The sequence below is a fragment of the Nuphar pumila genome, chromosome 6 (assembly GCF_984573655.1).
Source record: "Nuphar pumila chromosome 6, dmNupPumi1.hap1.1, whole genome shotgun sequence".
Classification (NCBI taxonomy): domain Eukaryota; kingdom Viridiplantae; phylum Streptophyta; class Magnoliopsida; order Nymphaeales; family Nymphaeaceae; genus Nuphar; species Nuphar pumila.
In genome coordinates this window covers 11,347,499-11,363,015 of record NC_143254.1, presented here as the reverse complement: position 1 = coordinate 11,363,015, position 15,517 = coordinate 11,347,499, and the positions used below count along the sequence as shown (strand labels likewise).

At 41.9% G+C, this 15,517-nt stretch overlaps 1 protein-coding gene across 3 annotated transcripts; it reads left to right on the top strand.

Moving 5' to 3' along the window:
- Window positions 1-3,530: 3,530 nt before the first annotated feature.
- On the top strand, window positions 3,531-15,308 carry LOC149833956 (uncharacterized). Of its 3 annotated transcripts, XM_090011134.1 has the most exons (7): window positions 3,535-3,649; window positions 4,539-4,826; window positions 4,940-5,091; window positions 5,176-5,316; window positions 5,727-5,849; window positions 14,389-14,532; window positions 14,640-15,308. In XM_090011134.1, the coding sequence occupies exons 3-7, from the start codon at window positions 4,954-4,956 to the stop codon at window positions 15,075-15,077; spliced, it is 984 nt and encodes a 327-aa protein (XP_089867260.1). In that variant the 5' UTR covers window positions 3,535-3,649; window positions 4,539-4,826; window positions 4,940-4,953; the 3' UTR covers window positions 15,078-15,308. The 3 variants fall into 3 exon arrangements, 2 of the variants coding, with proteins under 2 accessions (XP_089867258.1, XP_089867260.1); XM_090011132.1 differs by lacking the exon at window positions 4,539-4,826 and having other exon boundaries at window positions 3,531-3,649; window positions 4,878-5,091; XR_016432734.1 differs by lacking the exons at window positions 3,535-3,649; window positions 4,539-4,826; window positions 4,940-5,091; window positions 5,176-5,316; window positions 5,727-5,849 and adding an exon at window positions 6,323-8,402 and having other exon boundaries at window positions 14,640-14,779.
- The last annotated feature ends 209 nt before the right edge of the window (window positions 15,309-15,517 follow it).

The window sequence follows — 15,517 nt, the reverse complement described above, 5'->3', positions numbered from 1 at the left end:
TCTTCAATTATATAGGAATTTGTAATTAAAGCGAGAAATTGCCCCTTCCCTACCATTTGGCTCTGCACCTGATTCTCGTTCTCATTGAATGCTCTAAGACATCTGCCTGAACTGTCAACTACAGCATATTATACTATCGAATGCTCCACACCGGCACCATGAGAATGGTTCAAAGACCCTGAATGAAGCTTCATCCCTGAACAGCATAACTGCTTGCCTTATGACAAAAGCAGCAAGCCTGCTTTAGTTGATAGCCATTGAAGGATTCAAAACATCTCATACTGAAATTACCGTGCAAACCACAATTAAGAGATGGATGCATGTACAAATGAACTGCCTAGCCTATTAGGTTCAGGTATCACAAAGCAAAGCTCATGCTAGGCTAGCCCGTGGGTTGAGCAACACTTGGTCCAGTCGTCGATGTAGCAAGCTTGGTTACTGTAGGCCTGACTCTACCAAACAAGCACCTGTACCAGGTGAACATTGTGCAAGTACTTCTAAACAAGATTATTGCAAATGTAAACTAGGCTGGCAAGCAGGGTAATGACTGACTGGCCCAATCATTTTAACAATGTTATCACTATCCTGAGCACAGAACGTCCTGCGTAGCTTGCCTCATTGAATAATCTTCCACTCAGACAGTGATAAGCACTTTTAAAGCGGATTCTGCGATGGGGTAAACTCTTTGCTTTCAAAATGGATTCCAGGATGAGGGAAACTCTTCGCTTTCAAGCTCAAGTAGATACCAGAAGCCTCACTACTATGTCTCAGTATTGCATACCAGCAAGGCTAACCTTCCTGTAGATCCAATATGCACATGAGTTCACGGATTTCCCTTGGTCAGGCTGCATACCTAGTTGACCTGAAAGTTTGTTTCAGTGGAAAAAAATGTTATAGCCTTCTCCGACAATCAGCCCTGTAACTGAATTGCCATGAAATAGACCTGGGACTAATAACCAGTGAAGCAAAGTTGGATTGTTGGTTCTAATATGAGTTTGGTAAGTTGTGATTATGAAGTGTTTATTACTTAAGCCAACCGGCAAACTGAACTATCACTGCATGAGCCATCAGATGCCCATACTAAAGAAATACACGCGATTGGTTGGGTTAAGAATTTGAATAATCCTTTAAATCTCGGATTCGGGGGATTGGATTTGATGTAACCCATGCCAGAGCAATTTGAACAATCAATCTCATTTTTTGAGGATCTGAGATTCATTTTGTTAGTATAAATTCATGGATCTTTAGCCCACCTTGGTGGTCACAGGGGCCAAGTCAAATCTTTCAAGTTTGAGAACGACGCATGCAAATGCACCCTTAATGAATCAAAAGCCGAAGAGGTTGGCCTAGTGGGATGGGGTCTTGACCACTAGACGGACAGTCGAGGTTCAATTCTCATAGGCATCACCCCTCCGTGCAAGCCAACACCCAGTATAGACCCTGGGGGTGGCGGTCCTAGCCTCAGAGACGGGCACGATGACTGTAAGTATGGCAGACTGAGCCAGCGCGACCAGGTCTTCATGTGGGTATGGTTTCTTTGGGTTACAAATCAAAAAAAGAAAAAAAGCCCAAACTACTGATGTGCTAAGTATTGGTCCCTCTATCAACACAATGTGAATTATCACAAGCCCGAACCAGGACCTGGATCAAAGTACCCAACTGAGAGGATAACTAAAAAGTAAGGCCAGGCTAAGTCGGATCTTCATCCAAATTAAGAATCTGCCGTCAGATTCAAACGTACCTGATCCAAATTTCACGGTTGGATCTTGATGTGATTGCGCAAAAGAAAACCAATCATTTTTGGAGCGGAGTGATTCAGATCTGGACCCGAACCACATGTGTTAGATCCGAACTTGACCAGGTCAGATTGTCCGTTCAGATCAAAGTTTCTGTTTTCTTGTTGAATCTCATTTGTCTAATACTCTGATATAAATAATATTCTAAGAAAACATCGACGTGACACTGAATAAGGGTAATCCGGATATTTGGCAACCAACTTTTAGTTGATCCAGAAATATAGTATTTTTTTAATGACGTGGAAACCCTCACCAAGGTCCACGTCACTTAATGGGTCAACCCCTGTAAGGTAAAATCCCTGCCGGGGACACCACCACCCTACCCTACATGCTTTGGATCTAGGGGTGTCAATGGGTCGGGTTTGATCCAGACCCGATCCATACCGACCTTATAGGGCCAAGATTTGGTGAGAAACAAGGAGGTCCGACCGAAGTTCCAACTAAGATCCGCTATTTTTCAATGTAAAAAGTTTATTATTTTACCGGTTATGGTCTGGGTCAGGTTTATGTAATCCATATGGGATCCAGGTGTGGTTTCTCTTACAGTAGGTCCTATTGGACCTGAGTCTGGACCCGATACCAGCATTTCAAATCAGATCTGGTTTGGTCTCACCTGGGTCCCAACCAAACCCGACCCGTTGACACCCCTACTTGGATCCATAAAGGAAGCTTGAAACAAAACTCCTGCAAAGTACCAACGGGGGCTCTGCCTGGCTGGTAGGAGCTGTTGGTGCTCTGTGGTGGGATGTTGCAGGTTCAAAACCTCTATGGTAGGGTTGAATAATAATTGGTGGGGGGGGGGGGGGTCTGTCTAACCCCAGTTTTTTTTGGATTTATAACCTGAAGAAACACACCTGACACGAAGACCTGGTTGCGCTGGCTTAGCCTTCCATTCCTACTGTAATTGTGCCGGCAGCGTAAAACTTCAAGGCTATCACTCCTACCCTCGAGACCTATGCTATGCATTGGCTTGTTCAGAGAGGCGACACCTATGAGAATCGAACCTTGACTGCCTGTCTAGCAGCCACTAAGCCAACCCCCCTTCGGGTCTAACCTCATCTTGTAAAAGAAAAAAAATCCTGCATAGTATGGGACATGGGACCTTGCCCAAATATCCTATTAAGATTCTTGCACCTTCATATATTCAAGGGTAATTTTCAACCGGCCACCAAACTTTTAGTCCTAATTGATATAACCCAAAAAAAACGTTTTTTATTTTTCAAATAGTCACAATGTTTTTAGCCCCACCAAGCAAATTCATCCTCACAAAATAACTAATGTTATTTTTCTTTTAATCCTCTTAACTTAGCCTTGTCTTGACTTCTTAGAAAATAAAAACTACTGACCGGTAAAAAAACCCATGTTTTGCTCTAGTAATCTTCTACGTCTAACAACAATGAACATTTCATATTCTTTTAGGACATAAAACAGAATAAATTTACATCGAGCATAAAGAGAAACAAAACTTACATTGCCCTTCTCGGGGGGATACAGAGTAAATTCTCCTTTATATTCAACATTAATTCCAAAATTAAGGCATCAAACTAAAGATGGTTAAGAAATCAAATAGGACTATATGGGTATTTGCTCAAAGGGAACAAATTGGGACGCTATTTGAAAAGTATGAAGACAATGGCAGTTACATTAATTTGATAGTAAGTTTTATGGCTATTTTGAAAATTATCCGAAATTGTGTAAAAGTAGCGGTCACCCATGGTTGGTCACAGATTACGGTGGAAAGCTGTTCATCTTCTGATTCTAAGCGAGGGAACTCTCTAGCTCACCTTTGCGCTTGTTGAGTAGTTTCTAGCACCACCCAATTTCAAAGAACTCAAATAAAAGGAAGAAAAATGGTGGGTTTCTCTGTATCATCTACCATGGTCATATTCCTTTTCTTGGTGTGTGTGTGTGTTTTTCCAAGTTCCTTTTCTTCTTTTCTCAAATAAAAGAAAAATGATGGGTTTCTTTGTATCATTTCTTGGTGTGTATGTGTTTCCAAGTTCCTTTTCTTCTATTTTTTGCTATCAATCTGATGTCTGGCTTTTTTCTGTTTCTTCTTTTCTTCTTGTATTCATTTATGTGCCTAATATTTTTTGATAGAAAAAGGCTGCATGATTCTGCTTAAACAGAGATGGGTATGCATGACCTCTTGATCTGGTCCAAAATTTAAGAATTGGATCATGACTATATTGGGTTTTCTACGAGCATGTTTGCGATTTTCTCGAAATTGTTTACTCTTTTTTAAGAGAATTGGTATATTTTTTGGTCCATTTTGATGTACCCATCATTATAGTTCTTTTAACATTTTCAGAATGAATGATTTTCTTGACACAGGTTACTTCAAAGTCTTATTTAGTCTATAGGTAGAAAAATCAAATGCCTATGTTATAGAGAATGCATATGATTTAGATGAGCTCTTGCCCCTCATACGTTTGGCCAGTTACACAAATGGTTTTTGAGTATGATTAGTTCAAGGTCCTTGTAAAGCTACATGTAGAAAACCTGATGGCTGTGTTGTTGCAAATCCCTACAGCGTATGATCTAAATGAGATCCTATTCTCCCCAGATGTCTCTATCTAGCATAAAACAGCCAAACCTAAAACAAAACAATGTGGAATAAGAATGTGAAGGAAAAGGGTTCAAGTTATATATCAGAAATCTCTAAATCCTTCATGTCAATCTCATCAGTCCCATCATTTCATTATTTCTTCCAAGCTTGATTTGCATTTTGTTTCCTGTCAGGAGGTTGCAATGTGGTAATAACATTTGGAGTGGATTTAAGGGCACAGATAAGCTGTGGTTGGATTTGACATGTCAATCCATTAAGCCGAACTCGATGGAGCGAGATATATGCATTTTTGCTTGATTTTCCTAAAATAGAAAGGTTATGAGTCTCAGTTGCTAGGGGGTTGAATTTCCTAACTTGGTTTCACAAATAAAGGAATCTCAAGACTTCAAGCTGGGCATTTCGACATGGTTGTGGTGGCTTGACTTTTTTGGCAAAACTTTGTCCACCCTACTTCTGATTTAGTAAGTCTCAACTGCAGGGTTAATGATTACTGCTTTCTTTCTTTTTGCTAGATGACATATTTGCAAAGACAAGAGGGTAATGCTTGTTGTAGCTTATACATAGCATGTTGAAGGTTGAACTCAGGCCATGATGGACGAAAATGGAACAAGTACATACTTGGATAATCAGAGGACTGTGACAGCAATGCCCCCAGCAACCAATACTCCATTTCTATCACTTGATTTCCTGACTAAGATACCCAAAAGTTTTCAGAACTATTTAGAGGTATCTCCAATATTTTGTAAACCAGTTAAATTGTGTTTGACAAGAATGAAATGTTTTAATGCTTTAGCACTCTGTTCTGTTCAGTCAGTAAAACCTAAGCTTAAAGAAGACTCGGATTTGTGTAAGATGAAAGACGCTTATCCAAACTTTGAGGCCACTTTGGAGAAGCAGCTTCAGGTGTGGAAAGAAAATTCTACTTGGGTTGATCACCATCCACGAATCGAGGTATTTTGAACATTGATTATTATCAGCTTATGTAAGTTAACTAATTTAGTTTTTTCCCATTTAAATATAGTTCTTTTTAGCAAATATAGTTATTATGAGTAATCTGATTTATTTGTAAGAAAATGTCAGAAGTTAGTATCACAAAACTTGGATCATACTTGCAACCTTAAGCCATTCAACCAGGCCGAGCAGAGTTGTACATACTTGGCATTAGTTGAGTAGTTCCAGACCCTTGAACAGATCTGTTCATTGGTAGAGTTTATCGGTCTACATCGATTGAGTGATCCAAATAAGCACAAAAAGGCGCTCCATCTAAGGCACCTCTGCTCTCTGTTTGGAATATTGATTCAAGATTGATTCCCATATCTTGCTTGTAATATTAGAAAATCTAACATGCACTGTTTCAATAGGTCAGTGTACCCAAAGGTTCTCTTTGCAACCTGAATGTGGAGTTCGAGGTTGGCTTGCCTCCTGATGCAATATATAACATCATTACTGATCCTGGTAACAAAAGGGTGTTCAAGAACATTAAGGTAAAATTTCTCAATTACTCTTATTTGAATCTGCTGATTAATGTTGATTGATGGTGTTACATTTCTGAGCAATCTAGTAATGCCAAGCTTCTGAAAGGGAGCACTGAAACTTGGCGACGTGATTCCTCATTTTGCTTGTAGGCATACTTATTCATGTTAAGCTACCGAGGCACCTATGTTTCTGTCAACCAGTGAATACCCAAATGAGAAGTTTGCTCAAGGTTGTGCAGACAGTTATGTAGACATGGTTGACTGATGCAGGGCAGGATGGACCCAGACCCTACCCCAAGACCCGTGACCCGGATCCAGATCCATCAAGAAGAAGACCCGGATCTTGTCTCGGGTCCATGACTGGACCCGAGACCTGGATCCGCCAGCTGAATATTTAAAACCCTCTCCTAGGGTTTTACGAAGGCAGGGATTGATTTTTTTGGGCAGCAGCCTTTTTTCGTTCCAGCATTTTTTTTTTACTTTCTTTACCTATTGTCTCATTCCTTTGCATTGTTTGTTATTTCATTTATCGTTCAACACTGTACTTGTTCATTGGGGTTCTCTATTTCAATAAAAGGAGGGTTAACACAGTCACCATCATTTTGGGTGACTGTTTCTCTTATTTCTGCCCATTGTTGATCGTGAGAGACGCACTGCCTCTTCCAACCAGCAGATACGTTGCAGCCGACCATCACCACTGCATCAGTTGGTATCAAAGCCAGCGCCTTTTCTCTCCGACAGCAAGATGAGTTCGGAGGTGAGGGGCGATCCGGTGACAGAGATCGAGCAGGAGGATGTCGGCAACACGGACCCAATACTACGGATGATGAAAATGATGACGAAGATGCAGGAAAGCGTATTGCGAGTCAGCCGGGATGTGACAAGTATATCACATCAATTGGATGGGGTGGAGAGTCGAGTTGCAGCGACTGATTCACCAGCAGTACCACCCTCAGTGTCTACTCAGCAGGTTGGTGTCGTCCCTGTCGAATCTGTGGCTGTGACCCAACAACACTTCCCGTTAGTCGTGCCATCTAGTGATATAGGGAAGGAGTTATGCAGGAACGTCGGCCAACCGTTACCCCAAAGCCTGCCCATCAACAACGTGGGTGCGCAAGTAGGGCAACGACCCACGCAACAGGGGTTGCCAATCAGGCACGGTCTGCGTGGGCCGAACCTGATGCCGAGTCAAGCTGCAAACACACCCACCTCAGCCCAGACTGGGGTGGGTCTGTCAGTTTTCCCAGCACCTGTGCGCGGGGGCGCTGTTGCAGCACATTTGCAGACCAAGGGGACTGAACCCCTATGGACCGGACCTGCTCCAGCAGGGTCCGGTCGAGATCCCACTAGGATCGGACCCATACCCGATTTCCAGGGACCACCCTTTGGGTTCCCGGTGGCGGGTATGGGTCCTGCAAACCCATATCCAGCCTACCCAGTTGGGTTTGGATTGCAGTTTACTACGAATCCGGCCCAGCCCGTTATTTTCGAACCCCAAATGGGACCCCATACCGACCCAAACCTGTATCGGACCCGGACGGAGCTTCAGTTTGATGTTGAGCCGGGTCAAAACCAGACCCATAATTGTAGGGATCGTGGATTGAGTTCAAACCAAGCCTTTTACCCCCACAACTCGATCCCCGATCCAACCTATTCAAATTTGGGTCCGACGAATAGTCTAGGATTAGGCCCGATCCATATCCAGTCGGACGAATCATCTCAGTCCAATACCAACCCAACCAAATACCCGAACCAGAACCAACCCGGTAACCCACCCCAGATCCAAAACCCAATACCATACCCTACCCAATACCATTATCCTAACCCGACCTATAACCCAAACCCATACTATCCAATTTCTACCCACCTAGAGCCCGAGATCCGACCAACCCTTCCGCCTATCGCAAGACCACCTGTCATACCGGTACCCCAACGTCAGACACAGATGGCTCCCGCCCATGGGCCAGCCAGACCGAGGCAGATTCAGCAGGGACCGATGCGACCTGAGCGCCCCCCACACGTCATTGGAGTAGCACAACGCCAGCAGCCAGGCGAGCAGAACCGCGATGATAGAGCAGTGTGTGACGATACTTTTTGGGATGAATACCCTGCAGGCATGGTGGAGGCCCGTCAGCAGAGAGCACCAGAGCGCCCCTCCACGTATGGGGTGAAGTTAGAGCTTCCAGAGTTCGCAGGTCGGTTTGATGCAGAGCAGTTCTTTGATTGGTCATATGCCGTCAAATTCTTTTTCGACTACCACGATGTCGCCGAGCACCGTCGTGTCTCCCTAGCCTCTACTCGGTTGAGAGGCCTAGCACAGACATGGTGGGTTGAGATGCAGCGGTCGAGGGAGCGACAGGGATTAGAGCGTGTACAAACTTGGGAAGAGATGCAGCGGTTGATGCAGTCTAAGTTTGTGCCGTCAGATCACGCCGAGAGAGCCTACAAGGAGTACATGACCCTGCGTCAAGGCACCAATACTGTGGCGGATTACACTGCGGAGTTCCATCGTCTTTCCCTACGAGTGCAGATCGAGGAGACCACCCGCCAGCAGGTCACGAGGTATATTTCTAGTCTCCGTCCTGCTATTTCTGACGACTTCAGTTGTATCACAGTCGAGTCACTGGATCATGCAAGTAGTTATGCTATGAATGTAGAGGAGAAACTGAAAAGGAGGCAGGAACATAGGACATCCCGTAGTGATCAGTCTAGTCAACCCAAGTCGAGTTTCCCAATCAGGGGAGCGAGCTCCCCTAGGAAAGAAGACTCAAAGTCCGCCCAAGGAGTCGACCCTAGCAAACCCGATCAGTCTGGACCTGCGTACCACACCAGATCCAAGGGTAAGCCCAATGAGTCTATTGTTCGTTGTTTTAGGTGTCAAGAGTTAGGTCATATTGCATCCAAGTGTCCCACCATGAATAAGAACACTCATCTAGCAGAGGGCATTGTTGAGTCTGCGTCCGATAGTGAGAGCGAGGGTGAGTCGCTTGTTGAGGGGAATGACGAGGTGAAAGTCATAGAGTTCGATGGCAACATCGAAAATTTGTTAACCATTCGTCATGTGTTGACCACATCCTGAGAGTCGACCCCCACAAAATGGTTGCGAAATAATATTTTTAGAACTCGGTGTAACTGTGAGGGGCGTGCATGTGATGTTATCATTGATACTGGAGCGTGCGAGAATATGGTGTTTGAGAGTGTCGTGTCAACCTTGAACCTAAAAACAGAAAAATTGTCCCAACCTTATAAAATGGCATGGTTCAAGAAAGGCAACGAGGTGCCAATCACCCTGCGTTGTCTAGTTCGGTTCTCTATGGGGGAGCATTACCACGATGAAGTGTGGTGTGACGTGGCGCCCATGAGTGCGTGTCACATCCTATTGGGACGTCCCTGGCAGTTTGACCGTAAGACCATCCATGATGGCCGTAGGAATACGTACACATTTGTCTTTCAGGGTCATAGGATAGTTCTCCTTCCCACCAAGGAGACCGGGTTGCCCCGGCTAGCGGGCCTAGTTGACCGATCTTCCCTCCTTGGGCTGCTCGAAACTTGGCACCTTTCTCCTACATCTAATGTGTCTGATCTATATGCTTACTGTGGAGACAACAAGTCGTCAGAGCCGACTTCTTTCCCACCTAGGGAGAATGATGCAGGGCAGGATGGACCTAGACCCTACCCCAAGACCCGTGACCCGGATCCAGATCCATCAAGAAGAAGACCCGGATCTCGTCTCGGGTCCATGATTGGACCTGAGACCCGGATCCGCCAGCTGAATATTTAAAACCCTCTCCTAGGGTTTTAGGAAGGCAGTGATTGATTTTTTTGGGCAGCAGCCTTTTTTCGTTCCAGCATTTTTTTTTTACTTTCTTTACCTATTGTCTCATTCCTTTGCATTGTTTGTTATTTCATTTATCGTTCAACACTGTACTTGTTCATTGGGGTTCTCTATTTCAATAAAAGGAGGGTTATGTTAAAATATTATGTCTCTTTTAACTGTAAACTGAAATACCCATCCTTTTACTCAATAGGTGTCAGCCACCCTAATGAGCTAACATTTTTACTTTTTCTTTTTTTATTTACTTTTGCTTTTTACCTTTTTTTTTCTTTTTGACTGTTGTGAAAGGGACAACTCCATATAGCTGTTGGAGCTGCCCCGATAGTCACAAATGTGACCGTTGGGTGCAGCTCCAACAGTCATATTGAGCTGCACCTGTGGCTTCTTTTTGCATTATAAATAGGCCTTAGTGGCCCTTGTAAACATATTCTTTTTTGTGAGTGCATATGCAATATTGTAAAGCCCCTCTTGGGAACTTATGAATTGAAGTTCATTTTGTTTCATGCTGTTGTGCATGTGTATCCGTGCCTTCGTGCACTCGTGAGTGTTCTCCTTTGTGCACTCTTTGTATTTCTTGTATTGTGGTGTTACACACAATCACTTTTTGTAGAGATTTTCACATGGTATCAAAGCAAGGTTGTTTGGAGAAAGAAATTGGTGTGATTCTTCTCAATATCAAGTGCCTCGAAAAACATGCCTTCAACTTTTTGGTGATTGGAGTGGAGGCTCTTCTTCATTCAATATTTTAGAAGATTACTACAACAAGAAAGATTTAAAATCTTATTGTGGTACATATTCTTTTCTTTCTTCTTTCCTCTCTAATGGGTGAGAAAGACTCCCATTTTTCTCTTGGTTTCAAGCTAAATGGCTCAAATTATCATGTGTCGGCCGGAAATATGGAAGCTCACATCAAAGGGAAAGGGCTTTGGGGTTACATTCAAGGCTCGATTCCGGAACCCGAGCCTAAAATTACTTTGTTTAAAAAAGGAGAAATCAAAATCCTTGAGGGAGATGAAAGAACTAATGCTCTTGAGGAATATGGTAGGAAACATGAGCAATGGGAAATGAAGAATTTTAAGATCTTGTCTTGGATTTTCTCTTCCGTTGAGACAAGGATTAATGCCAACATTATAAAGTTTAAAAAAACTTCTCAAGCGTGGGAGTATCTTGAGAAGATGTATACTTCTAGGGACTTGTCCCATAAGTATTATCTTCAAAAGAGAGCGTTAACTCTTGTTCAAGGTGATATGTCTATAAGAGAGTATTTTGCGGAACTCTCTTCAATTTGGGATGAGCTTGCTATGCTTGAACCCAAGTGGAGTGGAGAAGCCATAGAGCTTCGTCATAAGCAATTAGAAGAAGACCGATTCTTCAATTTTTTGAATGGGCTAAGGCCCGAGTTTGAGCAAATAAGATCTTCTCTCCTATCCTCTTTTACCTCTCCTTCTCTTGAAGATGTCTTAACTAAATTAAGTGGAGAGGAAACCCGTATGGGCATTAGCAAGCAAAATCCTAGTGTGCTTGCAATGTCCACAAATCAAGAAGAATGTGATGGTGTTAATGCCGTTTCTAGACCCGGTAACAATTTAAGAACATATAGACCTCCTCATTTTAAGAATCAAAATCAAGGAGGAAGAAGAGATTATAGCAAAATCTTGTGTCACTTTTGCAAAGAACCGGGTCATATCAAACTGGTTTGCCCAAAATGGAAGAAACTTCTAGCAATGACAACTACATCTCAACCATCAAAAGAGGAATCTTCAAAAGAAGCTCTATCTCTCAATCAAATTGTGGAGGCTCTTCAACCTCTTCTAAAGGGAGCTATTTCTGGTGCCGCCGTATCCACCTCTTCTCCTCCAGGTAAAACTTCTTGGCTCTTAGATTCGGGTGCATCCTTTCATATGACCCCAAACATTTCATCTCTTTCCGAGTATTCTAAAAATGTGTCACCTTCTTTTGTTTCGACCGCGGATGGTACTTCTCTAGAAATTAAGGGAATTGGAAATTTTAAAACCCAAAACTTCTTTATTCCAAAAATTAGACTTATACCAAAATTAAATTTAAACTTGCTTTCCGTTTCTCAACTCACGGACCTTGGGTGTAACATTCAATTCTCATCTAATAAATGTTTAATACAGGATCACCAGTCCGGGAGATTGATTGGGGAAGGCTCTAGGAAAGGAGACTTGTACTATGTGGACTTTCTTCAAATTCCTAAAAACACCTTTTGTAATGTGGCCCAACATAAAGACATAAATGTTTGGCACAAGAGACTTGGTCATCCCAACATTACCAAGTTATCCTGTCTACATTTTGTTAAAGATCTTTGTAAAAATACTTTATCTTGTAATGATTGTATTCTTGGAAAAATGAGAAGTATACCTTTTGAACCAAGAACTATGTTTAGTACTAAACCTTTTGAAATTATTCACTCGGATGTTTGGGGACCGGCACCTGTCATATCCAAATGTGGTTTTGCTTACTATGTGATTTTTGTAGATGATTTCTCACGATATTGTTGGATACATTTTCTCAAACATAAGCATGAAGTTTTTTCATGTTTTAAAACATATCATATGATGATTAAAAATCAATTTAATAGTAATTTAAAGATATTTAGGACCGATTCCGGAGGTGAATATCTCTCTAATGAGTTTAAGAAATATCTTGAGGATTGTGGCATTGTCCATCAAAGATCGTGTCCTAAGACCCCACAACAAAATGGTTTGGCCGAAAGAAAGCATAGGCATATCATTGAAACCACTAGAACTCTTCTCATTTCCCAAAATATTCCTAAAAATTTTTGGGCCGAAGCGGCTCTTGCTTCCGTCTATCTTATTAACCGACTTCCATCCAAAAATTTAGATAAAATTTCTCCCTTTGAGATTTTATATGAAAAAGAACCTGATTATAATAGGTTGAGAGTTTTTGGTTGTAAGTGCTTTGTTCTTACCGATAAAAATGATAAACTCTCACCAAAAGCCATTCCGTGTGCTTTCCTTGGCTATTCGGAAACTAAAAAAGGATTTCGATGTTATGACTCTAAGAATGATAAATTATATATTTCAAGGAATGTAACTTTTTTGGAAAATGATAGTGGTTTTGAAAAAAATGAATCTCATTTAGAAAATGCCGATTACTCCTTTCTTTTTGACCTTTTATCTAAGGATGATGATATCTCTAGTGATGATGAATCAACATATAATAGTGAAAATGAAATGATTGTGATCAACAATAACTCTAACCCTTCTACCCCTCAAGAAGAAAATGTATCTAGAGAACCCATCACTTATTCACATAGAGATAGAAGCACCTTTAGGAGTGCTATTTAACTATATAGTGAACCTAGTGAGACTATTTCCACTCATGATTCTCATCCTAGGAGAACTGAAAGAACTAGAAGGACTCTCTCTAGATTCATATCTTTTGATTCTTTCTCTCCTAAATATCGAGCTTGTTTGAGTGCCATTCACTCTTATTTTGAACCAAATTTTTTTGGAGAAGCCAAACAATGTACTGAATGGAGAGAAGCCATGGAGAGTGAACTCAAAGCTCTTAAGAAAGCTAACACTTGGGAATTTCAATCTCTTCCCAATGGCAAGAAAACTATAGGATGTCGATGGGTGTTCAAGGTCAAGACTAAGAGTGATGGTTCTCTTGAAAGGTATAAGGCTCGTCTTGTAGCTAAAGGGTACAGTCAAGAATATGGGATTGACTATGAAGAGACATTTGCTCCAGTAGCTCGTATGGTTACTGTCCGTGCCTTCGTGCACTTGTGAGTGTTCTCCTTTGTGCCTTTGTGCACTCTTTGTATTTCTTGTATTGTGGTGTTACACACAATCTCTTTTTGTAGAGATTTTCACAGGTTAACACAGTCACCATCATTTTGGGTGACTGTTTCTCTTATTTCTGCTCATTGTTGATCGTGAGAGTCGCACTGCCTCTTCCAGCCAGCAGATACGTTGCAGCCGACCATCACCACTTGTTCATTGGGGTTCTCTATTTCAATAAAAGGAGGGTTAACACAGTCACCATCATTTTGGGTGACTGTTTCTCTTATTTCTGCCCATTGTTGATCGTGAGATTCGCACTGCCTCTTCCAGCCAGCAGATACGTTGCAGCCGACCATCACCACTGCATCATTGACCTGCCAAACCAAGCAGTTGACATCAAGTCTGATGTACTTTAGTATCAAATGACTTTTATTTTACACAAATTATGGATTTCCATCTCAGCTGATTTTTGTCAATTATTCCAATCTCAAATGATGTTTTAAGACCTGCAATATTTGGCTCTCAGATAGGCCATCATTGGGTGGGATCCCAGTCCAACTGGGCGAGACAGGAATTTCACCACTCTTCAGTTCAGTCCCTATGGTTGAGTGAGATTGTCCCAATTCAAGATTTCAATCTAGGCCCTAGCAAGTGACCCGGATTTGATTTCATCATCAGGTTTTGCTGAAGTCCATGTGTCACTAGGTTTTAACTCCTGTTAAGTCGCCTAGTGCTGATTTGAATTGAACATGATTCTTAACGATGGATTATATAGTTAATTTTATGGACCATAGAAGGCTTACCTTCTGTACTTTGTATCTTGCTCTTTTACATCAGTCTGTTTCTAATGGCCTTTTTTCAATTAAAAAAATTTAGTACTTTAGATGTGAGCTTGTACAGACCGTACTTACTTCAATTGTTTGCACTTTCCTTGTGGCAGGAAGTCATTTCAAGAAAGGTTTTGGTGGATGAGGGACTAAGGCAACTGGTTGAAGTGGAACAAGCAGCTTCATGGAGATTCTTGTGGTGGTCTGGTGTCATTTCAGTACATGTCCTAGTTGATCAAAACCGAAAGGATCACACAGTAAGGAAATGGTTTACATGCAACAAATGCAAACTCATACGCACGTGCACATGCACGTGCATGCACATACAGAATCATCCTTAGGCATTTTTCTTCTTCCTTTTCAGGTAAGTTTCAAGCAAAGGAACACCGGTTTTATGAAAAGATTCGAAGGTTCATGGGAACTGAAACCGTTGTTTGTGGATGAACACATGTGCCTACCTTTCATGCCGAAAACATATGCTGATTATGAACGGTGTACTGGAGGCAAAGGAAGAATAGGATCTGCTGTTAGTTTGCAACAATTGATTCAGCCAGCCTTAGTTCCTCCCCCACCCATTTCATGGTACTTGAGGGGTATTACTGCTAAGACTACTGAAATGCTAATACATGATCTATTAGCAGAGGCAGCAAGAATAAGGCAAGCAGATTTCCCCAAATTTACTGATGAACACAAGGCCAATGATTTGGCCACTCATAAATGCAAAGCTAATGAAGCGGTTGGTGATATTAAAGAAAGATGGAGGAAGCAAAGGAGAACGGCAAGGTTGCGCAGAGGGTGCTGAATAAGGGTATCAATGGGTCGGATTTGTCTCGGACAGACCGCTATCAAACCCTATAGGGTCAGCCGTCTTTCGGGACAATCATGATGAGTTATTAAGTCTTTATGTAGTGATGGTCTTTCTTCATTAGGCTGGAGGGTTTAATCAAATATGAAACTATGTGTGAGTTGTCAAGTATGTAAAAGCCATTTGTTAACCAACTTGTTTTTGCTAAAAAATTCAAGAGTTTCACAACTTGGATGTCCTAGACGACAATGCCAAGTTTCGAAATTTGTTGCATCTTGCTTGTTGGGTAGGTTTACCTCAACTTTGCTAATTTTCTCCTTTTGATGCCTTCTAAAAATAATACAACCCATTAGTTGTCGACCCTCTTTGAAATGTAGCTTTGCTCTGCCGATCCTTCACACCAAATCCATTAGAGTAGAATTAAATGTAGCAATCAT

Coding starts and splice junctions, on each gene's coding strand:
- LOC149833956 (XM_090011132.1), top strand. CDS start 4,954: ATGATGGACGAAAATGGAACAAGTACATACTTGGATAATCAGAGGACT. Junction 5,850..14,388: donor GGGTGTTCAAGAACATTAAG/GTAAAATTTCTC, acceptor TCCTTGTGGCAG/GAAGTCATTTCAAGAAAGGT. Junction 14,533..14,639: donor AAAACCGAAAGGATCACACA/GTAAGGAAATGG, acceptor CTTCCTTTTCAG/GTAAGTTTCAAGCAAAGGAA.